The following is a 25,831-nucleotide window of genomic DNA, read 5'->3' on the forward strand; positions in this document are numbered from 1 at the left end:
AAAAAAAAGTCTTGGTATTTGTCTCCACCTACTGGAAGTTCGTGGTACTGCTACAGCAACGCCCTTCATCTGTCGGTGTTTCTGCATCTTCTGAGGTTTATTACTCAAACAGGAATTTGCCGTATCCTGTTACATGCAACTAAAAACCCCCTGATGACCAACTGAGCAGATAAATCACGTCATCTTCAGATTACACAAGCAGCAGAGATTGAAATATTCCTGCAGGTCGTATAAATAGAAGAGAAAAAACACTTCTGCTTTTCTTCATCTAATAAGCTTTTATATTTTGTAGCTAAATAATTACTGGACAGCTGCAGATTGAATTTATGGACACTTTGAAGATGAATACCTTAACAACCAGGAAGTGACTGACTGGAATAGTTTTATAGGTTTGTTAATTTTTTTCCTTCCTTGGTTCTTTTTCTTCTTCCAACACTCCCTGTGACCTTTAGCATCGTGGCTGCTATCACCTGAGCCAGGTGTGGATATCAACTGAACCTCCATTAGGGAACAGCTCATGTTTTACATTATGCAGGAAGGGACACCTGGATTACAGTAACCCTCAGTTTCACTATACCTGAACTCTGCCGTGTGATTGGCTATTAAACTGTTAAACTGTTCTATAACTACTTATAAGGTGGCTTGTGAGTATAATAAAAGTTAGGAATGATTTTAAGAGGAAAGCTGAGGAGGAAGTTACCGTAATCTAATCGACATCCCAAAAACAAAATATCCAGCCAGAAACAGGAGATAAAGTGCTATTCATGATCCCACAGGGAGAAACTCTGGAATCATTTTAAAACGGTCATCCTGTCATCTTGGACAGGATGAAATTTAACTTTTACAGAAATAAAAAGTCACTCTGACTGAGTGATGGTTTACTGCAGTTAGTACTGGGAGCACTGGGAGAAGGCAGAGGAGCTGCTTATATTATACTGTGACAACATGTAAATGTGAAAAACGTATTTTAAATAAAGTGACATCCTGTAGCTTTAAGGGAGTTCAGACAAAAATGTAACTTAATTTCACAGAGCCGTCAGAAAGGAAGGATGGCGCAGAGAGAGCTGGGTGTCATCCGCAGAGCTGTGAACACGAACGGCAGATTCTCTGAAAGTAAGACCAACAGGGAGAAGACAGGTGGAGAAAAGGACCAAGACCAGAACCCTGAGGAACACCGGAGGTCACTGAGAAAGACAAGACCAGAACCCTGAGGAACACCGGAGGTCACTGAGAAAGACAAGACCAGAACCCTGAGGAACACCGGAGGTCACTGAGAAGACAAGACCAGAACCCTGAGGAACACCGGAGGTCACTGAGAAAGACAAGACCAGAACCCTGAGGAACACCGGAGGTCACTGAGAAAGACAAGACCAGAACCCTGAGGAACACGGAGGTCACTGAGAAAGACAAGACCAAACCCTGAGGAACACCGGAGGTCACTGAGAAAGACAAGACCAGAACCCTGAGGAACACCGGAGGTCACTGAGGAAGACTTCGCCAAATCAACCACGGAAACTGATTATTTGCTGAGATGAATTTTTGAACAAACCGAAACTCAAAACAAAGATTAAACGCCTAGCATAGGATTGTATCTATGGTAACAATAAAATGCTAAAAAATGTTTATTTTAATATATTTAAATCTTAAATTTGATCTCCACTGAAAACCATCAAACCAAATTCAACAATATTCTCAAGTAAAAAAAAAAAATCTGAATATTTTAGAGCTAAGGTGTGAAATTCAAACTTTTACCCTGATGGTTAGGAAGCTGAATGCAGTGGCCCGGTTTGCTTGTGCCTTGGGCCGGTTTGCTTATGCCTTGGGCCGGCTTGGGTTGCATGTTTCTGAATCATCAAAAATAATCACTTTTCAAAGACGTTTCCATCTTCAAAATAAAAATACTGGCACTTCAGAGCCACTTGCTCTGAAAGCAAAGCAGAACATAAAATGAATCTGAGAGCCTGTAGAAGTGGCACAGAGCCGTTTCGGTCCAGATGAACAGCGACAGCAACACACAGCTCCCTATTCATACAGTCCCACTGCTCCTTTCTGAGCCAACAACAAGCAGCTCATTGTTGGAAAACAGCCGACCGTCTTCACAGAAACACCAGCACTAAGCGACGGTCCAAGGTCCAAATCTGTTCCTTTCACGACAATGCATGTGGCGACAGTGGGGGGAAAAACTCTAATCTCATCTCTGCTAGTTTTACTGTGAAATTTAATTTCTTTAAGCTTCTTAAGCTCAGACAGATTAGATGAGGAACATCTGTGAACATCAGTTTTCAAGTCATATCACATATTCTCAGTTGAACTTGGTCAGAGTGACCTGGACTTTGACTAGGCCATTCTTTTTTTTTTTAAATCATTTGTCGCCGGGACTGGGAGTCGAACCCGCAACGTCCGCGTCAAGGACTGAGGCCTCCAAACGTGGGGCATGCTAACCCCCTGCGCCACCGCAGCACGCCCGACTCGGCCTTTCTAGCACATGATGTGGTTGCCCTGAGGGAAGGTGAACTTTGACCCCAGTCTCAGATCTTCTGCTGGTTTTCTTCTTAGATTTAGCTCCGTCCCTCTTCCCATCAACACTGCCCTACTTCCCCACAGCATGATGCTGCCTCCAGTGTGTTTCATAATACTGCAATGAAAGATGTCAAGATTCAAACCTGAGACTTTTAATTCCTGCAAGGCAACAGTGCAACCATCAGCTCCACTTTTCTTCCACTCCTCACTGCTTCTAAAAATATCAAATAAAAACTAAATCACAGACTGTGGGGAAGTTGGAGGATCATTAATATCTTTATCAAACATTGGCTGATTGATCATTATAAAGAATAAAACCAAATCAAATCTTTCCTATCTTGAAGTTTTATGACTGCAGTGTTCATTTAGTTACAGATTGCTGAGAAATAAACTTCCAAACATTACGGATGATTTCTGAAAATGGGATAAAGACAAAAAACTCCAAACATAAAAAAGCATTTTCATTATAAAATAGGATCCAATTAAAGCAGCTTGTTAAATGCAGAGCAGCGTACGGCTGCAGACGATGTCTGAAGGAAAGCCGGATCATCGTTATGAGGCGCAGTGACCCGAGGCAACGACTGGAGCAGAACCCAGAGCTTCGATCCAGGAAGTTCAGAAACATGATTCATTTTATCTACATGGAGGCAATGAAAATAAATCCAACAACTGGATTTCCATCAACATGTGCAGCGTCAGCGTTAGATGTTTTGGATTCCTGGACATTCTGGAGCTGAAGGAAATGTTGTTATTTTGGACAAAACCAAAATAACGACTGAACAAAATGACTGCTTAAGTTTTAGATCCAGAAATTAGAGATTCACATCAACAGCAGGGGCGTCACTAGGTTTTATGAACATGGGGGGCTTAGCCCCCAGAATATGAACAGGATGTTAGCAAAAGTAAAAAATTCTCAAAAAGCAACAAAAACAAACAAGTTACTTTTCCAGTTTTAAAATATTGTTTAGGGAAATACAAAGATCTTACTTTGTATTTAGTTATTTGCTATTATAAAATGGCTTCCTAGCAAACAGCTTCCATTGGCTATCTTTTTCTACGACTGCACATTTAAAACAATTTGATACCTTTTGAAGAACATTGAAACTTTGGCATGATAAAAGTTTTAGGCTTCCATCTTCCAAGCAATTCCAGCCATATTTGATATCAATGCACCAGAACATTATAACATAAAGTTAAAGGAACCTGGCAGATTTATTATGAATTTTGAGTAAAAAATGATAGTTCATTTAAACTCCAGCCACATTATTTTGAATTTGTCATCATAAAGTATTCCCAGAGATAAAAACATGAACGCAGGTGTATTACATGCTAATGGTGCAAAACAGCAGCTATGCTGATGAAAGCTCACATCGGATGACTCAAGGTGCGACTGGGTCACCTGGGGGTGACCCAGAGTCGACCTCATTTCCTGAACCAGTTTATAACCTGAGACTGGAGCTGACTTTATGAAACCGCCACCACTATCATATGAGCTGAAGTGTTACCTAGTGTGGACATTGCCCCCACCGAGCACAGAGAAAAGTTCAAGTCTGTCTGAGAGCGTGGCTGAGTCTCCCCAGCAGCGTGTTTACACAAGTAGCAGTTCCAAGATAAGACCAAATTATGTGAGTTCTTCCTGCCTCAGACAGACAGGCCCAAACAGAGCAAACAGCCGGAACATGGAGCGGGTTCTGAGAACATCTGACTAAATATGCAGCTGCATGTTCGCAGTTTGCAAAGATCCGTTATGATATGGAGCACCGTTGGTGACAAAAACAGTCAAAAATGACCCAATCATTTGGGTTATGTAGCCTGTCAGAAGAGAAAAATGAGTTCATATTTAAACAAATAACCTTAATAACTGTCAGCTTCAAACATTTTATTTGCAAGCTAAATATTTAGCTAAATAATGAACTAGCTCAGAGCTCATATTTAGTTCACCAACTATTTAGCTCCAAGTGAAGTATTTAGCTTCCTCTGAGCTGCATATTAAGCTAATATGCAAATTCACTTGCGATATGCTTTAGCAGACTGTCAAAATAAAAGCTGGTCCTTAAGAACTTCCATATAAATTCCAACTAGCAGATAGTCACTGTTGAACATCTGCATTGCTGTAAGAAGCTCATTCTTTAACTGTTTTGAGTTTGTTGTGGAAATGTTTTTCGTCTTCTGACAGGCTAAATAACCCAAAGTGTTGCAGCTCATTTTGACTGTGCAGCTCTCCATATATCACAGCTTTGAAATGATGCAAACTGTTGGAGGAGTTTTGATAACTGAGGCTGGAGCACACAGCAGAGTGGGAACAGTTCCCTCAGTGTTCCTCCAGCAGATCAGTTCATCTCCTTTATAAGGGAGAAAATTGTTGCCCTGCAGCCAGCGGTGCAGCCAGCGGTGCAGCCAGCGGTGCAGCCAGCGGTGCAGCCAGCGGTGCAGCCAGCGGTGCAGCCAGCGGTGCAGCCAGCGGTGCAGCCAGCAGGCTGGGACTCGCCTCTGACTCGCCTCTGACAGCAGTGATGATGGCTAAACAAGGCCTGCAGCTGTTTCCAAGCTTTCCCAATCACACAACACGTGAGCGCCGACCCAACATTACAGCCAAACAACGGGATAAAACTGATTTATTTAGGTGGATTTCAGAAATGCACTTGGTTTAAAACACATGAAGCCAGAGCAGAGGCAGAAGAACACGAACCCACCTGTGGCCCGTCGAGGGCCCAGGTCCAGACTGCGCTGCTTCCTGCGAAAGGCGACCCGGTTGAAGCTCTCCATTTTCCCCTCATCCATCATTCCGACTGACCGATTTCACTGGAGGGTCGAACAAACACCGGAGATAAAAGTAAGTTTTCAGAAACGCGCTTCCTTCTTCCCAGCAAATCCAACTCCGAGCAGCGGCGGCTCACTGGTCCGCGGTCCGTCCGCGGTCCGTCCGGGTCCAACCGGTGCCAGCCTGAGGAGCTCGGTTCCTTCCAGCGGGCCGGCTCGGTCCTGGTCTCCCTCCAAAGTCACCTTGATGGGCGTGTCGCTCCGAGCCCGCCCCGCCCCGCCCCCACTGGTTTCTGTTTGGGAATTTTTCCAACAGAAATAATTGAAGTAATAATTACTGAGTCTGCAGCTTTCTGCTGAAACACAACAACTTCATCAAAGCTTCAGCTTTTATTCTGCAGTTTGAACTAAATCTAAGGTTAGAGTTGTTTTTATATTGGAAGTTTAAAGCAGGTTTATAAACCAGTGGAGGTATTAGATGATCAGTTTTAATTTAAATCTAATTGCTGGATCTGTAATTAATAGAATTTCAGTCAACATTCTGAGTTCAAAAAAATTACTGAATAAATAGAAGTTTTGTGAGCTCAGCAATAAAGAGCTATACCGTTTTCCTTTACTTGAGTAATTTATTTATTTATTTGTGGAGGAAATATTAGAGTCAAATATTAGTGCTTGGACCACATCAGCTCATTCTCTACAGGTGAAAATAACCAGGAAGGCAGAACCAAAGGAGAAATATTTTATTTGCTTGTGTATCCAGTTTAACACTGTTTCAAATGGTGGAGAAACTGTAAAACCCACAATGTCCCAGCAAACTGCAAGCATTCCTGTTCCTGTTGTTTCCAGGAACCCGGTTAGTCTCTCTCTCTTAACGAGTCAGCACAGATCCAGCTGCTGCCTCTTCATCACTCTGGAGTTGCAAAAGTATCAATCTGTGGTGAACAAGTGAACAATGTCCAGTCAATGGTTTCCTCCAACACACCAACTCTGGCTGTGGAGGATCAGGCTGGAAATATTTAACTTAGGACATAATAATCATGAGAATGTTGGGAAGGTGCAGAAAAATGAAACTTTCCTTGCAGTTGCCACATTTTCTGCGTCTCAAAAGGAGACAAAGCTTTAGTTTTGTAACAGAAAATTAATTTCTTTCTTATCTGGAACTCTCTGTTGCTTTAACCTTCCCACACAGTTTAATGACAGAAAGGTTTCCCCCAGATCAGCCTGTGATTGCTGCAGCCTGTGATTGCTGCTGCTGCTGCTGCTGCTGTATTGCTCAAATGCATAGTGCAGAATTGTGCTTGTGCTGTACTGCATCCTGTCTGGGGAAGCAAAGGGAGACGGCAACACGAGGGGCAGCTTTTAAACTTACTGTCAAAAATTAACGCAATTATTAGATTTATTTAGCCTGTCAGAAGAGAAAAACATGGCAGTTCACTGAACAGTCATATTCTCACCATGTTATTCATTCATTTATAAATGTTAATATTATTTGGCAAGCTAATTATTTGGTTGATATAATTAGCTCCAAGCTAAATATTAAGTAAATTCTTTAGCTTGGATCTAAATATGTAGTGATCAAGGTGAATATTTAAATTAAAACTAAACTAAATATTTAGCTTTAAAAAACTCAGTAAGTAAGGTACCCATTTAATGTAAAACTAAATATTTTGTTACCAAGCTATTTAATTTTAAACTAAATATGAAGCTAGCTCAGAGCTAAATGGTTAGTTTTGGGCTGAACATTTAGCTTGCTAAGTAACTGACATTTATAAATGAATATATAACATGATGAAAACATGCTGGTAATATTTGACTCTAAAAATGGACCCCAAAGTTTTTTCTCTCTGTGTCACAATGAGGAAAAGAATCAGTAGCATGAGAGCTTTCTACCGCAGCGAGAAAGTCCGAAAATACTCAACGAGGAAAATACAGAGTAGATAACAGAGACCTTCATTTCAACTTGTGCAATTCAAAATGAAAAGCAGCTCAAAAAGCCTGAACAAATCCACTCAGTTTCTGAGAGCTGAGCTGCAAGCATCACCAGGACCCACTGTAAAAAATGTGTCATAAATAAACAAGGAGTGATATAAAACAGTCTTTGTGTACCTAACTTAAAAATGTCAAAATAATTCATAAATAAGCATCGCAAGAAAAACCTGTGAAAGAAAAACAGCTGGAATCAAAAGTCACAAACACGAAACCTTTTCTTGTTATTAGTTCCCTGGAACCGCCGAGCCAAAGTGTCTCAGAGCTACTGTGTAAAAAAAACTCCATACATGATTTATTTGGTTGTTATTCTCACAAAATTCTATATGGATTAACTAGATACGCTTTTTTCTAGAAAACGTCCAAATCAAACGTTTATTTTTGTTGAATTTTTGATGGAAGAACAAAAAAGTGAATCTGTGAAACCGATTACTTCGACTCCACAGCAGGAATGAATTCTTATAAAAAACATAATACAGAAGAAAAACATACAACCATTATTAAATCCCGTAAATAATAAATAGTCAATAAATTATTAATAAATAACAGTGAACTAATGGAAAGATTCCAGTTCAGCGTCAGCAGCATTTCTGCCGGTCAGTCCTGCAGGAAGTCGCACCCAGAAGACGGGGAGCGCATCCTGCGTCTCTTCTACGACCCAGATAGCCGGGAGGCCCAACAGAACCCGGCTAGAACCAGGTCAGAAACCGGCTAGAACGGGCCAGAACCGGACCGGGCCCGGCCGGGGTGGGGGACAGAGTCCAGTGAGGGAAGAGGAGGCCCCTCCCTCATCCAGGGCGTGTTTGCCTCTGCATGGCTCCTACGGGCGGGCCGGGGGCGGGGCTAGGTGCCGGGGGCGGGGCTAGGTGCCGGGGGGTTGAGGCTGGTGGGCCATGCAGCTACGCGGGTCGCACGGCGAGAGAAGGCTGCGACTGCTGGACAAGACCGCTTGGTATTCCAGAAATTTACGACTGAAAAAAAACAAACAAACAAGAAAAACTTCTAGTGAGCAAAAAACGGATAAAAACAGCAAAATGTGACACATATTTACAAAAGGAGGAAAATTGAAACATTTAGGGAAAAAGAGTTTAGCTTTCCTGTAAAGAGTTAGTTTGCTTGCAGAAAACAAAATTACTGGCATCAGCTGGGTTTGCTGAGCAAAACGAAAATCAGAGTCTGACTGTGCAACGTCTGCAGATTATTCACAAAAATCTGCACAAAATGCTGAAAATAAACCAAACCTGAAGCATAAAGACAGAACCTCAGAGAAGCATTCAGACCCCGAAGACATGAAGACAAATTCATACAAGGTTTGCTGTTTACTTTGGAAATGAAAATCTAAAGAAAGTATTCAAGCTGTTTAACTTCGGCTGACCTCTATAGCTCTCCTAGGGTCAAAGTTGACCTTCCAGCAGGATGACCTTAGAAAGCACACGCCCCAAAAATGACCATTTAAAATCTGGTTCTCCAAAGTTTTGACTCAGAGCAACTTAATGCAGATTCAGAACAAACTACAGTTTGTTTCTGTTCTAAAACAAATAAAGGTGATTTAGAACCAATGTATATATTTTTGTAATTTGCTGTCCGTTGTCCTTCGTTTTGTAACTAAACAGGAAGCAGCACAATATAGAGAACACTACAAAAAGAGAGATTCAACCGGCTCCGTCTTCGCTGGAGGAAAACATTTTGGTTTTTATCGAATTCTCAGGAAGTCTGTCTGGTTTTTGTATCTGCAGAGGCGACATGAATGTGGAGCACTGATCAGGAGGTAACTATTAAAAAACTGTCAAATGGCTAAAAATTCCTGGAAATTGCAACGCTGTTGTTCTCGGAAGAGACGGTCTGCAGACTGTCTCTTTGTAACAAAACAAAAGATGCAGGAAAGGAGTGATTGCGTCTAAACATGGGTTAATATTTAAAATGTAATAAATGTGAAAAAGAATGCTAATGTCTTCATTTGTCTTTCTTCCTTGCAAACAGACTGGAGTAGATGATGAGGATCAGAAATTAGTGTAATTCATGAATAATTGTTTTGAAAATCAAAACTCAGAATCGAGTGGTGAATGGAAGAGCCAAAGGTTCCCATCACTGTTTTAAACATCACAAATGAGTAAATTTAGTTTCTGGACAAATGTAGACTGTTGAGTCCAAACTCCAAGTGAAAAAGTAAGCATTTAAAGAGAAGTGCCATGCAAAATTACACATGCAAAGAGAGAAAATCTTCAACCCTGGAATGAAAGGTGTTTTATTCATAACGTGGCAGAAGTGTGACTACAGAGAACATGCAGGACCAATTGTCTGGATGCAGAGGTGTGAAGAGGTCAGCAGGTTCTCTAGCTGGTTACCTGCGGGCCAACGAGGCTCTCCCTCGCCTTAGTTGTGGGGAGAATGTCGATACTGAGGCAGAAGGCTGCTGACAATCTACAAAAAACTGATAAATTAGACAAATATATAGAGTGGTGACACTTGAGGTTAGAGAACAAAATCAAAACAGGAGGATTAGTTCACATTCAAACATTTATGAAACAACTGCTGCTTGAAAAAGCATCAGCATGAACTGGAACCAGTTACTGGCACACAAACAACTGATTCTGCTTTGGAACGAAACACATGAAGAAGACACAGTCCAACGCTGCCATCTAGTGGTGGAGATTTATTACTCTGGATCAGAATAGACAGGAGTCCTCAAAACAGCAGATGAGCCATGAAACACATGGTAATTATAATTAATATAATTTATGTTGATGTGAGATAAATTGTATCTGTTGTTAGTTCCTAATATTCCACAAGGAGGTGCTGTGAGTCACAAAACATAAACTGCTTCTGCAGCCGTTTCTGGTTCCTGGTTGTCATGTTTTGAAATATTTAGTATGAAAATAGAGAACAACACTTTAAGCTGAAAATACTGACATGTGGAAAATACTGAAGGTTAAGATGAGAAACTTCTTCATACCATATGAACTTCCTCATATTTGTCCCATTACAATAAAGTATAAACTGTGAAGTTGAAAGAAACGCGTCATGGTTTGAAATCTTTTTCTTTTCCTGAGTTGATACTTTGTAGAATCACATTTTTGCTGCAAGTCTGATGTTCTAACTTAGCCTAACAATAAGGAGGCAAGATGGCCTTCCTGATGATTCCTTTAAAAAACATCTAGTCACTAATCCAGAAATCACAGGTAACATCTCTTTTAGCATTTTTGCAAACTTTTTTTGATGCCACTTAGCTTCCGATGAATACATTCTTCCAGATGGATTCTGAGGTGCTAAATTACTTGGATGTTTTGTAAAGTTTGTAAAGCGCAGCTAACTTTGTGGCTGGCGGAGCTCACCACTGAGGTTCGGCTTTACCTCTGTGTTCAGAGAGGTAATCATAACAGAACTGACCCTCAGCTGCAAATCAGAGTCTTTAATTTCATCCCCTGTGGGGTGAAATTGAACACATGACTTACTTTGGGTGGGCTGCTTTTTATCTTGGGCACTTTGGCGCCGCGGCCGCGGTGAATCTGCTCGTGGTCGAACTCCAGGTCCTCCAGGCGCTGCGTCAGGGCCAGTTTCTGCTGGATCGCCATCCTGAGGAGGGAGTTGAGCGTCTTCTTCTCGTCCTCTGCTGCAGCCAGCTGCCTCTGCATCTCGTCCAGCTGGGTGACATACTCATCACACCTGCAGACAGACAGAAGGTGAGGAGGTTTGGTCCCAGTTTGGTCCCAGTTTGGTCCCAGCAGGCCAGGGGAAGACATTCCTCTGCTGGAGTTCCTCACCTCGTGGCGAACATGGCTCTGAGAGAGGAGAAGGTGGCAGCGTCTTCCTTCAGAGCTTTCAGTTCGTTCCTCAGCTTCATCATGGTCTCTGTCACCACTGACTTTTCATTCTCATATTTGCTCTTCAGGTTAGCCAAGGCATTTTCTGCTGTCTGCAAGAACGAATATTTAACTATAAATTTCACTGAAGAATTTGTTGAACTCAGTGATTCTAACTTGCAAACAGTCGGCTGTGCAAACGGCTGGGTGGACGAAGAATAACCTCCGCCTTCGAGGTGCAACTCCTCCTTAGAGCTGCGGGTTCTGAGCTTCTGCCTCACAGAGCAGCTTTGCTTCATGCAGCTCCTTCAGAGTAGCCAGCAGCAATTAGCAAACACATGATTACTCATTAAAGGAACTACTTCTCAGTGAAATACTGGTAAAAATGTTGTTAAAGGGTTAACCCTCCTGTTGTCCTCGGCTCATGTCGACCGAGGACAAGCCCTTAAAAAATATGTTTTTCAATTGCAGCTGCATACAGAAACTTTAATCTAACAGTCCTGCATCAGAACTACGGTGTGCACAACTCAGGGGGAAGTTTAGGCTCAAGCAATTCAAATGTAAACTTTACAAAAGAAATAAAGATAACCAAACCCAGGCCTCAGGTCAGACTGACCGGAAGACTAAGGAAATCACAGCTGGACAGTCAAACAGTATGGAATGGCATCATTGATCTCCGTAAAACTGATATCTTTTCAAATTTCCCCCCCCTCCTGTTGCCCTCGGGTTGACATGACCCGAGGACAAGCCCTTATAAAACATTTTTTTAATTGCAACTGCATACAGCAACTTGAAATCTAACAGTCCTGAATCAGACCTACAGTGTTCACAACTCAGATGAATTTTCTGCTGGAGCAAAATGTGAACTTGACGAAAAAAATAAGAATAACCTCCTGTTGTCTTCGGGTCAAAATGATCCGAAGACAACAGGAGGGTTTTAATAGAGGAGCCATGTTGGGATGACTTCCTGAAGGCGGAGTTTCAGGAAGAGCAGGAGTTTTTAAAGAGACAAAGACCCAACTTCAAGTCCAATTTTTAAAAGTTATATTTCATATGAAAATCAATTTTACAACAACTGAAGGTAATTATGCTATAAAATGGAACTATGTGCCTGAAAACACGTCATCTGGAACAAACTTCCAGAAAACAGCAGAACAGCTGAAACACTGAGTTTGTTTTGATCTAAATCCCACATGTTGCTTTCGAACCATAATAAATGTTGATCAACATAATTGATGTTTATTGATGATTTTAACAGTGATTTGTTCACCATCTGTTTCTGTTGTTTTGTTGATTGTTGACTCTCTGATGTTTTCAGCACTTTGCATGTTGCAGAAATGTGCTTTGATTGACAATAAACCACTTTAAAAACGTCTGTTTAACAGCTTTTGATCAAAACTGCTTCGCTTTAATAACTGAAGGATTTGACCTGTTTATTGGCCTTGAGGACGAGCCGCAGCGTGGCGATCTGCTCCCTCTTGGTGCTGAGCAGCGACTTGAGCTTCAGGATTTCCTCCATGCATGACTCCTTGTCCTTGTCCAGCATGGTGGCCATCTCCCTGGCTGCAGCTCTCTGCCGGGACAGCTGCAGCGAGCGGTCCACGGCCCGCTGCAGATGCTTGATCTGGTCTCGGATGATGGCGTTCAGGTTGTAGATGTTCATCGGCTCCCTCCGCAGGTCGCCGCCCGCATCCGACGGCACCGGAGACGGCAGCGGGATATGCTGATGGAGGGCGAGCCGCTGATGTTGTGGATGGGGCTGCTGTGGCAGGACGACGAGTCCGCCACGTTGCCCGCCGCGTTGCTGTGGTGGGCGTCTCTGGACGGCGAGTCCATTGGGCTGCGCGGGGAGTCGGACGAGCAGGCCGCGGACGCGGCGGCGAGGCGGCGCGCCAGGCGGGGAGACAGGAGCGCCCGCGGATCCTCGGGGCCCTTCAGGCTGCCGCTGCGGGTGATGCGACTCTGCCGGTAGTAATCCAGCATGACGCGGTTGGGCGTCTCGTTGTTGCAGAGGCAGACGTGGTGGTAGAGCTGCGCCAGCTCCTCGCTGAAGGTCACCAGCTCGTCCTGCGCTGCGTTCAGCATGCTCTGGCTCTCCGTCGCCGTGTTTGATGCGGCGCGCAGCTCGGCCTCCAGCCCGGCCACGCGCTCCCGGCTGTCCCGGTAGCTCCGCTCCAAATGGGAAACCTGCGTTTCATTAAGAAACCTGTGAGATGATGGGGAACTTCTTCTGCAACATCAGAATGGTGATTATTTATATGCATCACATTAAAATACAATCAGATTTAGGATTCAATTAGGACGTTTACTTTGTAAAACTTTAAAGAATCATCTTGATCATCACATTACAATATGTGTTATGTAACATATGTGTTATGTTGTAATGTGATGTGTTACATCACATTAAAATATGATGTAATGTTTGTGTTTAAAAATTGGGTTTGTTCACAAATACATCACAGCAAATAACCAATAATCAATGAATGATTTTAAACTCAGCCAATAAACCTGATCTTCCTCTGACAGATTCACCTTATCAATATTTAAATAAGGTTGGGGAGGGGGGGGTCTGTCTAAGGCGCCATATTATCTAGAGCTGGCCCTGCAAGAACGGCCGCTTCTCTGGAATCTACCTTGAATCTACCTGGAATCCACCTGGAATCTACCTGGAATCCACCTGGAATCTACCTGGAGTCCTCCGGTGGCCCTGTGTCAGTCCCCCTGATGCTTTTGATTCATTTAATTGTGGCATGTTTGGCTTTATGCTGCGGTTCTAATTATGGCTGCAGTATTTTTTCCTGTTTATTTTCTTCAGGCAGCAGAACCAGCTCCGGCAGAAGTGGAGATTATTTGATCAGATTTGAGAAGTCAGTGTGAGTCTGAGGAAGCGAACCTGCTCAGTCAGCGCCTGGACCCGGTCGTCGTTGTGGCAGTCTCCCTGGCCCTCCACCGCCTGGTTGTACTTCTCCTTTAAGACTTTGAGCTCGGCCTTCAGGTCGATCACCTCCGTCACCGCCACCTTGTACTTACACTCCAGGATCTCAAACCCGTGGATGTCTGGGTCGAGGCGGCCGTTGGACGACGGCGACGGGGAGCCGCCGTCGGGCTTCTCGCTCTCCTGCGGGTCGTCCAGCTCCTTGTCGGCGTTCAGGTGTTTGAGGGCGTTGACGTGTTCGGTGAGGCGATGGACGCGCTCGTTCTGCTCGGTCAGGGCGCCCTGCGTGTGCTGCAGCTGGGTCTGCGACTCCTGCAGGGTCATCAGCAGACCCGCCTTCTCACGCTCCACCTGCAGGACGGAGGTGCAGAAGGAAAAGTTAGAACTTCTGAAATGCTAAAAATGTGTAACAATAAATAATTTGTTGTTCAATCTGAAATATTGACTGCAGTTCTTTGTTTTTACCTTTTTATTTCCTTTGTTTGTCACAGCTACACTTGTCTTGTTAAATGAATTACTTCCTTACTGTTGTGCTGTTTATTTGCACAGAGGCAAAGTACAGCATTTCATCATTTTTAAGATGTCTGGTTATAGCAAAAGATGCTGATCTGCAGCTGCAGTTACTGGACAGGTGGACGTGAGACGGCGTGATGGAGCCGTGGCAGACAACAGAAGGAGGAAATTTACCACACAAAACACTGACATTTTTAGATACAATTCAGAAATTATCTAGAAAAATTTGGAAATTTCTCGGTTCAAAAAGTCAAAAATGTGCAAGAATAATTTCAAAAATTTCCAGATTAATCTCAGAAATTTTCTAGACAAAACATGAACAGTTCTGAGCTAAAAATGTCATAAAATTTTCACATTTGAATTTCCCAAAGTTGAAAATTATCTATCTACACCTTTTCCAGAAAATCCCTAAAATTGATCTCAAAATTTCTTCAAGCAAAAACTGAAAATCGATTTATTCACTGCAGGTTTATGTCTGTTTGGTTTAGTTTGAAAATAGACACAATCAAAACTGTCAATGATTCATTGCCCTGTGATATTAACAATCCAAATCGTTTGGATGGATTGTTTTCTCTTTCCATTGGAAAGTCTCTGTTTAAATCACAGGTTTGTGATGCATTTCCATCTTGAAGAAAAAGACAAAACTTCAGTTATTTCACAACAAGATATTAAGATACATGGAAAAAACCTCATGAAGATCTTATATAACAGCAGGAAGAACAATGGCCATTAGAAGAAAGGCTTATTCAATTATAAACGCAAAGGAAGAAGAAAATTCTGTACAATCTCAAAATTAGTTTGTTTTCTAGCAAATATTTTGCTTTTGGAGATCAAAAATTTCCTTGTTTTTTTTTATATTTCTAAAATTAATTTCCAAATCTCTGAGTTTTTCTCACAGTTTTACTCGTCTTTTTTGTCCTGAAGTCCTAATAAGCCGTTATGTTGATGTAATAAAGTATGATTGATCAGATTATGAATCGGTGAAAAGCCAGATTAGTTATTCTATCAGCTTGTTGTCTGGACTATAATGTTGTAAATGATGGACTCATGTCCCTCTGGTCTGCCTCAGCAGAACTCCATCATTGAAAGTCACATGACTCACCTGCAGCAGCTGCTGCTTCAGCTTCTGCATCTCGGACAGGTTGAGCTCACTGAACAGGTCCGGCACCAGGCCGTCCGCCTTCCTGCCGGCGCGGTAGTCCCGCCGGCCTTGGCCAGGACGGGGCCGTGGTGCAGGTGGCCGTTGCAGCGGTTGCTGTCCTCCATGTTGCCGTTGGCAGCAGGGATGGCGCCGCCGTTGGGAACGTTGCCGCTGCCGGTCTCCTCGGTGAACTTGAGGCCCTCGACGCCGGTGACGGTGAGCGCCAGGTGGGCCCCGGCCCCGTACACGCTGTCGCTCAGGCTGATGTGGTGGGCCAGCTCCTTCCTCAGGTTGTTCTTCTGCTCGCGCTCCGTCTTCAGGGCGTCCAGCGCTTCCTCCAGCTGGCCCTCAGAGATGTCCTTCAGACGCAGCGCGTCCTCCAGCTGGCTGTTCAGGAGAACCGTCTCCTCCTCCAGGACTTTGATTTCGTGTTTCAGCCCCTCATACTCCACCTGCAGCGCAGCAGGAAGGACAGCAGTCACTCAACTGGACCCACTAGTGGGTTCCCAGTCACTCAACTGGACCACTGGTGGGTTCCCAGTCACTCAACTGGACCCAATGGTGGGTTCCCAGTCACTCAACTGGACCCAATGGTGGGTTCCCAGTCACTCAACTGGACCCACTGGTGTCAACTGGACCTACTGGTGGGTTCCCAGTCACTCTGACCAGAAGTTAGTTTTCTACCTTTTTGTTAAAATTTCACATGTTCTAGAATAAAAAAACTTTAAAAATTTTGCAAAAACTTAATTACTCAAAATCCTAATGAATTTAAAGAAATGGATGAACAGATGGATGAACAGATGGATGGATGAACAGATGGATGAACAGATGGATGAATGGATGGATGGATGGATGAACAGATGGAACAACAGATGGATGAACAGATGGATGGATGAACAGATGGATGAACAGATGGATGAATGAACAGATGGATGAATGGATGGATGGATGAACAGATGGATGGATGAACAGATGGATGGATGGATGAACAGATGGATGAACAGATGGATGAACAGATGGATGAATGGATGGATGGATGAACAGATGGATGGATGAACAGATGGATGGATGGATGAACAGATGGATGAACAGAATTTTCCAGCCTGAACAGAAACTTTGAGGAACCAGAGTTTCTCTAAGTTTGTGCTTTTATTATGAAATCCGAATGAATTGTGTTTCCTGTTGAATTAACGCAGACCTCCGGTCTTACATAAAACATGCATGAGACAGAAAGGATGTGATCAGGTGGAGGATCAGCAGAGTGAGACCAGAGTAACTAAGACAAAGCAGCAGCTTCTTCTCCAAACTGATGACCGGTCGGCCAGGATCACGTTTCCTCGTGGCGGGTAAAGTGAGAACGCATACATGTCATGAGTGGGTGAAAAGTAACACCGTAATGACGTGCAAACTCTAACCCAATAGGAGAACAAAGTGTTGATGATCATCTTTGTGACCTGGCTCTGCTTGAGCGTGGAGACCAGCTTCTGCAGGGTGATGTTCTCCTCCTCCAGCTCGCTGTAATCCTGGAGGAGACGCGTCTCCCTGAACTTATACTCCTTGATCTCCTCCCTCATCCTGCTGCGCTGCAGGTCCAGCATCTCGTTGCTCTGCAGGAGCACCAGAACCAGAACCGGAACCGGAACCAGAACCAGAACCAGAACCAGAACCAGAACCGGAACGAGAGAGGAAGGCAGAGACAGAGGAGGGACAGAAGAGACAGTTTAATAGTCAAGACCTGATTAAGAACCTGACTGAAGTTCAAATCTTACAAAATTGGTGCCATTGATGCACAAAGTAATTTTTTTTACTACACAAACATTTGACCAATTTTGTTAGATTTGGGTATTATGGAAGAGCTGGCTGACCTTTTAACCTTTTAACCTTTATTATCTTCAAAGCAAAAGCAGCAAACAAAAATATCACTGCAGAAACATTTGACAGCAGCTGCGTCTGATTTGAAGACGTTTGGGGGTCAAAGTTCACTCTGGTTCAGTAAAAGAATGAAGGAAAACAAACTTTCCAAAAAACTACATTTCCAGCCTTATTGTTAGGGCTAACCCTAACCCTAACCCCTAAACCCTAACCCTAACCCCATATTTTATCACAATATTTTTCCGCACTGTTGAGATAACAATAAAAACCCAACCCTACTTGTTGTACATGTTGATATCAGTAAAATCAAAAGCACGTTGACTAAACACTCATCTGTAGATAAACAATTAAAGCTGAAGGCAGCAAATTCATTTTTACTGAAATATTGCTGAACATGTATTCTAACATGCAACTTTTGATGGATTTTATGTAAAGAAAAGCAAAAAAGAAAGAACTTCTTCAGAATATGTGAGCTTCAGGTTTTGCTGCAGAGCTGCCTGCAGCTGCCCTGCAGCCCTCTGTGCATAAAGTCAGGCAGAAATGCTGATCCACAGTCAGAGTGAGGGGCCTGAACACATTTATAGTGCAGAGACGTGATTAGAAAATCCATAATGTATCTACAGTAAAAACCAGAAGTTTACATACACCAAACCAAACATGTTCAAGTCAAACTTGTCCTTTTTCAGGGCAGTTCGAAACAACCAAAATATTTATATTTAATAAATACCAAAACATTGAACTGGTTGAGCTGAAGCTCCTTTCTAACCTGCACATTGAGGCTCATCGTCCGTCTGCAGTTTGTCTTCCTGGTTGATGTATTTAGATGTTTCTTGAATATTTCTACAGAATGTTTTTTCCTCATAATGCCGCCTGTTTTAAGAAGTGGACCAGTTTGAGAAACAGCCCCTCAGCATGATGCTTCCACTGAGCAGAGCATCTTTTCATCTGCAGTGATAAAGTTGATGAAGTGCAGCTTCACATGATGTGCGCTGACAGTCGTCTGCTGCTGCAGTTTAATTTAAATGGATTCACTGAATGAGGGGAAATCTGTGTGGAGGGAACTGCAGTGGTTGTTGGCAGCAGCAGTTCTGATCCATTGAGTGAATGAGTGAGGTGTATTTAATGGGAGCGTCCCAGTTGGCCCAGTCGTTGCACAGTGCCGAGCTCAGGGCATTTCACTGATTCCCAGCTTAGCGCCGGATTTGTCCCCCACAATGGAGTGGTTGCCGTGGCGTCTGACCCCTGCTCGAACTCCTGACCCCCCCACGCTGCGCCTGCAGCCATGTTGGCTTTTGGAGGGACGAGCATGCATCACGTTTCCTCTGTGACAAAGGTTGGAACGTTTGTCCGCATGACCTCTTGACCTTTGGCAACGTTTTGGCCCAATTGGTTTAACAAAGATCTCATGGTTTGTTTTAACATAAAACACATATGCATATGAAATATGTAAAATATATAAAATCAGAAGGAAAAACAGATATTTATTTGATTTCCTTTGCAGATCTATTAAAAAAAAAAAATCTAAATATACAATTTGTTTGAAGAAATGTCAGAGAATTTAAATTCATGATGTAAAAATTAAAAAAAGGAATATTTAACTCTTTTTAGAGAGAATATTTTCATTATATAAAATGAAAACATTCATTTTATTTAGCAAATGAAATTAGCAAATGCAGTTAGCCCATATTTTTCTCTTATGATGGACTAAATAATCCAAATTATTGTTGTTAATGTTTGTTTAACTGATGGTGTGTGGTGAAAACTGTCCACTTCCATATCTGCGCCTGACTGAGGCAGACAGCCTGAACCTGCCGAAGCTCTGAACCTTCACCAAACTGCGCTAAACGTTTGCTCAGTAGAAATATTCATTTGTGCCGCTATCATTTTAAAAATATCAGTAAATGTTTCCAGAGGTCATGAAAGGTCAACCAGTTACCTCACAAAATGAAAATAAATGTGCCGTTAGTCAGGCTCACCTCTCGCAGCTCCTGCAGAAGCGCGTTGAGCCTCTCGCTCTCCGCCTGAGCGTTGGACGCCACCGAGCGGCTCAGCGTCACCTCCGTCTGCAGCTCCAGCAGCCGGCCCATGTAATACGCCTCCTTGGAGGCTGACTCCTGCAGCAGCGTCTCCTCAATGGTCTCTCCATCCTCTGCCACCTTGCGCTGGTTGGTGTAGGCCTGACCGAACGCCTGGAGAGACAGAAACCACGTGATGGACCTGCGGCTCCGCCTGGCCGCCAGGTGAAACCACGGCCGTCGCCAACATGGTCGACCTGTTGGGCCGTCCATGGCGGCTGATGTTTCACTGATCAATAGATACACTGTTCCCATTTTCCTGACACAGGTTTTCACATCACGGGAAGCTGACTGAAGGCGCCGAGGCTTGATTGAGGAAACCAAAGCAGGCACCAACAGAACAAACGCTGCCAACCGTGGAGGCGCCGCTTCGTCACTAAAAAGAACGGAGCTGAAAACGCTCCACCGTCAAAACGTCCCACATAAACGCCGAGGCGAAAGGATCGAGAGGGAAGGAGAGAAAAGCTCAACTTAATCCATCATGTTCATTAACTGATCTCAAAAATGATCAATGCAGCAGCAGTTTGAAAACCTTCCAAACAAACAAAATAGTTTTAATTAATTTTTAACATTTTAATTCATGAATGTTTGTTTTCTCTGTATCTGCAGGAGGTGACAAGCAATAAATTCACCAATAGCCTTAAACATTAAACCTTTACAGAAATAGTGTAAATAGTTTTGAGATAAATGAAGAAAATTAAATAAGGTACTTACTATTGTATATAAAAAACATTTTAGTAAATGAAAGTTAAAAATGCAAAGTCTTTAGTAGGATATATTTATTCTAAAAAACAAAAATGTATTTCCATCAAAACCAATCATTCAATCTTTCTTAAAATTAAAGAATCAAAATAAATAAAGGATTTTCTCAGCATTTCCACAATAAATTAATGTTCTTTAACCCAAACACATAATAAAGAAAAACTGATTAAATGATCCAGATCAGCATCAGAGGAAAAATACAAACAAACAGCTTTTATGTGCAAAAAATACCAAAACTGAAACATAAATAAATAAAGTTTGAGGTTCTGCTTTTTATCCTCCTTTATTCTAAGAATGTTTTCTGGCTGCAGTCGAGTTTCATGAGTATAAAATGGATTTCTCTGTGAAGCAGCAGCAGCCAGGGAGGGGTCAGCACTCTGACCCCTCCCTGTTCTCAGCGCCTCAGCAGAACCGGGCCGTGGAGCCGCTGGCCTCGATCAATCGATGCGGCTTCGTCTGGAGTTTTTTATGCTCCAAATGAACACATGATGTGAAACTGTAAACAATTCAAGGTCAGAAATACTGGAAGGCTTTAGGGTGCAGATTCTGACTAATAAGGCAGCCTGCATAATAAACAGAGAAAACTGTATCAAGGAGATTATAACTGAACCCCTCCTTCCAATAAACATCCTCTTCTCTGGTCATTATGAATCATTTATGAGATATGAGTTTCCATTATTTTCCATTAGACATGAAACCACTGTCATATTTTTTCCTTCCATATCGGATCAGTTTTCTGTTTCACTTTTGTTCAAGAAATCTGAATTATTCATGTTGGAGAATATTTTTCTCCTATTCAGTGAATGTTTAGTCACTAAAGTGATTACAAATAATTTCTCCTCACTGTTGGAAAATGAATGGATGGCTTTGCAGGTGTCATGATGTCAGACAGGATCTGTTGAGGAATTTCTCTGTTTAACTTTATGATCTCTGACTGATCAGAGAAACAGAAAGCAGCTCACAAAAACTGCTTTGACTATTCACTCACATCATCTCAGCCTGATATCAGAAGTTTTTGATGATATAAAACATTTAAGTGTGAGATAAAAAAGCAAAACCTGGAGAAATCTCTAAATATTACACTGCAGCAGACCACTAGGGGGCTCCACTCACAGGCACAGGACAGGATGTTTGCATGGAAGTTTATAAAACAGTCAAGTAAATTAGAGCTTTAGAATTTATCTGGAAAATTAATTTAGAGGAAGAAAAATGTGATAAACAGTTTTCAATTTTGCTAAAATGCTAACGTAAGTGATTAGCCGAAGTTTGTCCCCAACTGAGCAGCTGCATATAACACCCTAAAACTCTGGATCAGGACTTTTGTCCAGGTTTAGAGCAAAGACTGATGCAGACAGAGGCGGACGTCTCCACAGGACATTTAACTTCAACAGAACATTTTGTTTTGCCCTTGAAACACAAAGTGAGAGTTAGCGTATGAAATAATATGAGCAATAATCAGTCAACTGAAACAAATGCAAACACAGAACATTCAAGCCTTCAGGCATAAACAACCTGCACAACGTCCACTTTAATGAGGAAAAGCCAGTGATGCGCAAAAATGTAAACAAAACAAACAACAGCTTGATTATTATTATTATCATCGTTGTTATTATCATTATTATTATCGTCATTATTATTATCATTATCATTATTATTATTATCATCATTATTATTATCATTATTATTGTTATTATTCTTATTATCATCATTATTATTATCATTATCATTATTATTATTATCATCGTTATTATTATCATTATTATTGTTATTATTCTTATTATCATCATTATTATTATCATTATTATTATTATTATTATTATTATTATTATTATTATTATCATCATCATTATTATTATTATTATCATCATTATTATTATCATCATTATTATTATCATTATCATTATTATTATTATCATCATTATTATTATCATTATTATTATTATCATCATTATTATTATCATCATTATTATCATCATCATTATTATCATTATTATTATCATCATTATCATTATTATTATTGTCATTATCATTATCATTATCATTATTATTATTATCATCATTATTATTATCATTATTATCATCATTATTATCATTATTATTATTATTATTATTATTATTATTATTATTATTATTATTATTATCATCATTATCATTATCATTATTATTATTATCATCATTATTATTATCATTATTATTATTATCATCATTATCATCATTATTATTATTATTATTATCATCATTATTATTATCATTATTATTATCATCATTATTATCATCATTATCATTATTATTGTTCTCCAGTTTTTCCTCTTGTCCTTCAGATTGTCTCGCCCTTCGCTCTCCAGAGAGCAGCACTGTGATTGCAGTGAAGGACTTGATTAAGAAAGGAGCAGCGTGTGAACAATTAGAAAAGCTCTGCTGATTAATTCAAAGCGGGGAAACGGAACGAGCCGGACTCCCACATCGGACCAGAACAAAACAGAACAACAGCAGGAGGAGGGACACGAGAAATCTGGCAGAAGAGGAAGGAAAGGACGTCTCAGGACGAGTTGTGGGAGTTTCTGCCTTGACTGCTGCTTCCAAACAAATATAGTAGCACTGAAGCAAAAGTAATGAGTGAGTTTTTTTTCCACAGTTTTTGATTCAAATTTTGTAAATCTTGCTCTGAACTCAAAGGCTGGAAATGCAGAGCTGGAGCCAGATGGAGACACGGAGAGACAGGATGTCCCAGTTAGAGACAATGAATCATGAGCCACTCATCCGGGGAGGGCTCCTAACGAGCAGCAGATGGTTTTAGAACAGACACACTTCCTGTGCACTTACAGACAATCACACACAGTGACAGTGATGGACGTGCAGCGCTGCTGACACACCAAGAGCCTCAGGATGTTTCAGCTTCATGCACAACAAACTGATGGAAGTTTGATGGTTAAATCAAACTTTATAATTATTAGCTGAAAGGAATGTTTTGTTTTACTGTTTTACTTTTGGAGAGTTGTGATGAGTAACCGTGACAACAGGGTCAAGCTGATTAGCATTTCAAAAGCTCAAATGGTCAGATAGAGATTTAAAGAGGAGCGGCAAAAACAAAGGAGGTGGATTAGCAGAGCTGGCGTAACACCTGATGGTGACGTTCATAACATGTTACTGTGGACAGTGTCACTGTCTCTATTCCCTGGACATCGAGCTGTTAGCATGTTAGCATGCTAGCACGAGACTGCCATACAGTGATAGTCTTCAGTCAGAAGCCTTTTTAGATTTGTACAACATTGACTGCTAATGGAGGTCCTTCCTGCCCACAGCATCACCTCCACAATGACTGAATTGATCACAAACGTTACAAAAACACAGCAGGACTTTAGTATTTCCAGGTAGGCAGCATGTGACCCGTATCCAACTTTTTCACTGCAGTTTGAACGACTCAGTTCTGATGTTTTTACTCCAAAAAATCCAAATGTCTCTGAATTTGTGCCACTTCCACTTCAGATCCAACTGTTCTGTATGTTTTCCTCTTGATTAGTCATATAATTAACTTTTATTCCCATCAAATTAATTCTGCGCTCTCTTTTCCTGCATTTGGATCTTTTTACTTCACAACCAAACATGACAGGAAAAATGTACATTTTAGTCATGCTAACTGTTTACGGCTAACTTAAGATGGTAAAGATCAGAACATATTATTTTGCTCAACTCCAACTCGTCATGTTTGTGAAACCTTTTCCTCATGTCTCATGCACACAGTGAGGCATCAAGCAGGAAAAAAAAAGTTTTATTCTTGAATATCTCAATGCCACATCAGAACAGGCAGTTTTACAAACCTGGTAAATACAACTTTACTGGAAACTATTAGAGTTTTTTACATTTTCATAAAACTGATTTAATCTTGGAGTTTCTCATTGAACACCTGTTCAATTCTCCGCAAAGAAAAGCATTTAATATATTCAGTCTTCAGGCTTCTGCCTTTTGCGCTTCAGTGTCCAGACAATAGAATCCCAGACTGTAGATATTCATTCCTGGGGCCAAACCAGGAGGAGGAGGAAGAGGAAGACTGCACCATGTAACAGGAGGAGAAGGAGGAGGAAGAGGAGGAGGAGGGTGCGACCCTGAAATCCCTCCCATTGTGTTGCGGCCCATAATGAGGAGTCAGGGGACGGCTTTAGGGTGTGAAATCTGTATTTTCTGGGAGTGAGCGTGCAACAGAAATCTTTTTGCACACGCAGCATTAAGGGGTGGCTTAATCTGTGATGCATACTGGAGCAGGAAGTTTACTTGTTATTAGAAATGTAAAGACAGGAAGGGATTTACAGCAGATTTGATCAGATTTTCATGGTCAGGGTTTAGTGCAGCTGGCTGCAGTTATAGTTTCAGTGCAGGAATGCAGAGACAACCAGCGATTTTCAGTTCAAATGAAGGATTTTACTCTCGCAGTTTAATATTCTCATGAATGATTACTGTAAAAATGAAAAATTATAACAAGTATTTTCTGCAAGGAACCCAAACTACAGCAGGAACCGTGGATATTTCCTGAGATCCGTTTTTATGACATGTTTTGTTTGAAGTAAAACAGGATTAGAAGGATTTCACTGGAGGCAGGTCATCATCACAGGTCCAGCAGACAGGAAGCCGTCCATGCAAACACTGCGCTCAGTTTTCCTCTGCTGCTCAGCCAGACGGTCACACATTCAGCACAATCACTCAGTTAAAACTAATTCAGACTCATAAACAGATGAAGCATATCAATATCTGAACCTGTGTTTCAATTTAAGCTGTCAAAAACTCAATGCTTCCATAGTTTCCTTAGACAGAAACTTTCAAACTGATTTGTATGATAAACTGAGCTTCATGCACTGATTGATTACGAGGATCAATCGGAATCATGTGTCATGGAATTTAAAGGATTTTTTCAACATTTGTTGTGAATTGGTGCTAAAAGAACAAAAAACAGCCATCAGAAATCCTCCTCATTAATAACTGTGACCGCGACTGGCGTAAGTTTTTAAGGGGCCAAAAAAGAACTGTAAGTCATTATTATTGTTATTATTATTATTATTATTATTATTATTATTATTATTATTATTATTATTATTATTATTCATGGCTTCCTAATAACAGCTGGAAGTGACACGAGTTGCTGATCTCAGACAGATTAAACAGTTTTTGTTTCGTTTTTTAGTGACAGATGAAACGTAAAAAATACCATCGCATTAGTGTAAATGACCGTTGTGTAGCTTCTCCAGCTTTTATCTTTACAATACAGCAAATATTATTTTATTAAAAATCAGATGGACGTCCAGCCAGAGACATCAGGGCTTTCAGAACCATGGAGAGAGATGAGAGAGACAGAGGGTGTGTGTGTGTGTGTGTGTGTGTGTGTGTGTGTGTGTGTGTGTGTGTGTGTGTGTGCGCGCATATTTGTTATTATTAAGCGACAGCGAATCGGTGAAAAGGCAGATGTCTCTGAGCTGCT

At 41.6% G+C, this 25,831-nt stretch overlaps 1 protein-coding gene and 1 pseudogene across 1 annotated transcript in view; both read right to left on the reverse strand.

Annotated features, from left to right (window-relative positions):
* Positions 1-5,477, reverse strand: part of LOC129355766 (FYVE, RhoGEF and PH domain-containing protein 4-like) — a 67,980-nt pseudogene extending 62,503 nt beyond the window's left edge.
* Positions 5,478-6,005: 528 nt separating this feature from the next.
* Positions 6,006-25,831, reverse strand: part of LOC129355769 (protein bicaudal D homolog 1-like) — a 28,955-nt gene continuing 9,129 nt past the window's right edge. The window contains 11 exon segments of the mRNA XM_055025385.1: positions 6,006-8,237; positions 9,612-9,697; positions 10,719-10,929; positions 11,028-11,179; positions 12,496-12,788; positions 12,791-13,253; positions 13,960-14,352; positions 15,617-15,715; positions 15,718-16,107; positions 17,110-17,262; positions 19,504-19,716. Of these exon segments, the coding sequence (XP_054881360.1) occupies positions 8,129-8,237; positions 9,612-9,697; positions 10,719-10,929; positions 11,028-11,179; positions 12,496-12,788; positions 12,791-13,253; positions 13,960-14,352; positions 15,617-15,715; positions 15,718-16,107; positions 17,110-17,262; positions 19,504-19,716 (2,562 nt within the window). The 3' untranslated portion in view covers positions 6,006-8,128.

The sequence above is a fragment of the Poeciliopsis prolifica genome, unplaced genomic scaffold (assembly GCF_027474105.1).
Source record: "Poeciliopsis prolifica strain line A6 unplaced genomic scaffold, Auburn_PproV2 SCAFFOLD145, whole genome shotgun sequence".
In the NCBI taxonomy this organism is placed as follows: Eukaryota; Metazoa; Chordata; class Actinopteri; order Cyprinodontiformes; family Poeciliidae; genus Poeciliopsis; species Poeciliopsis prolifica.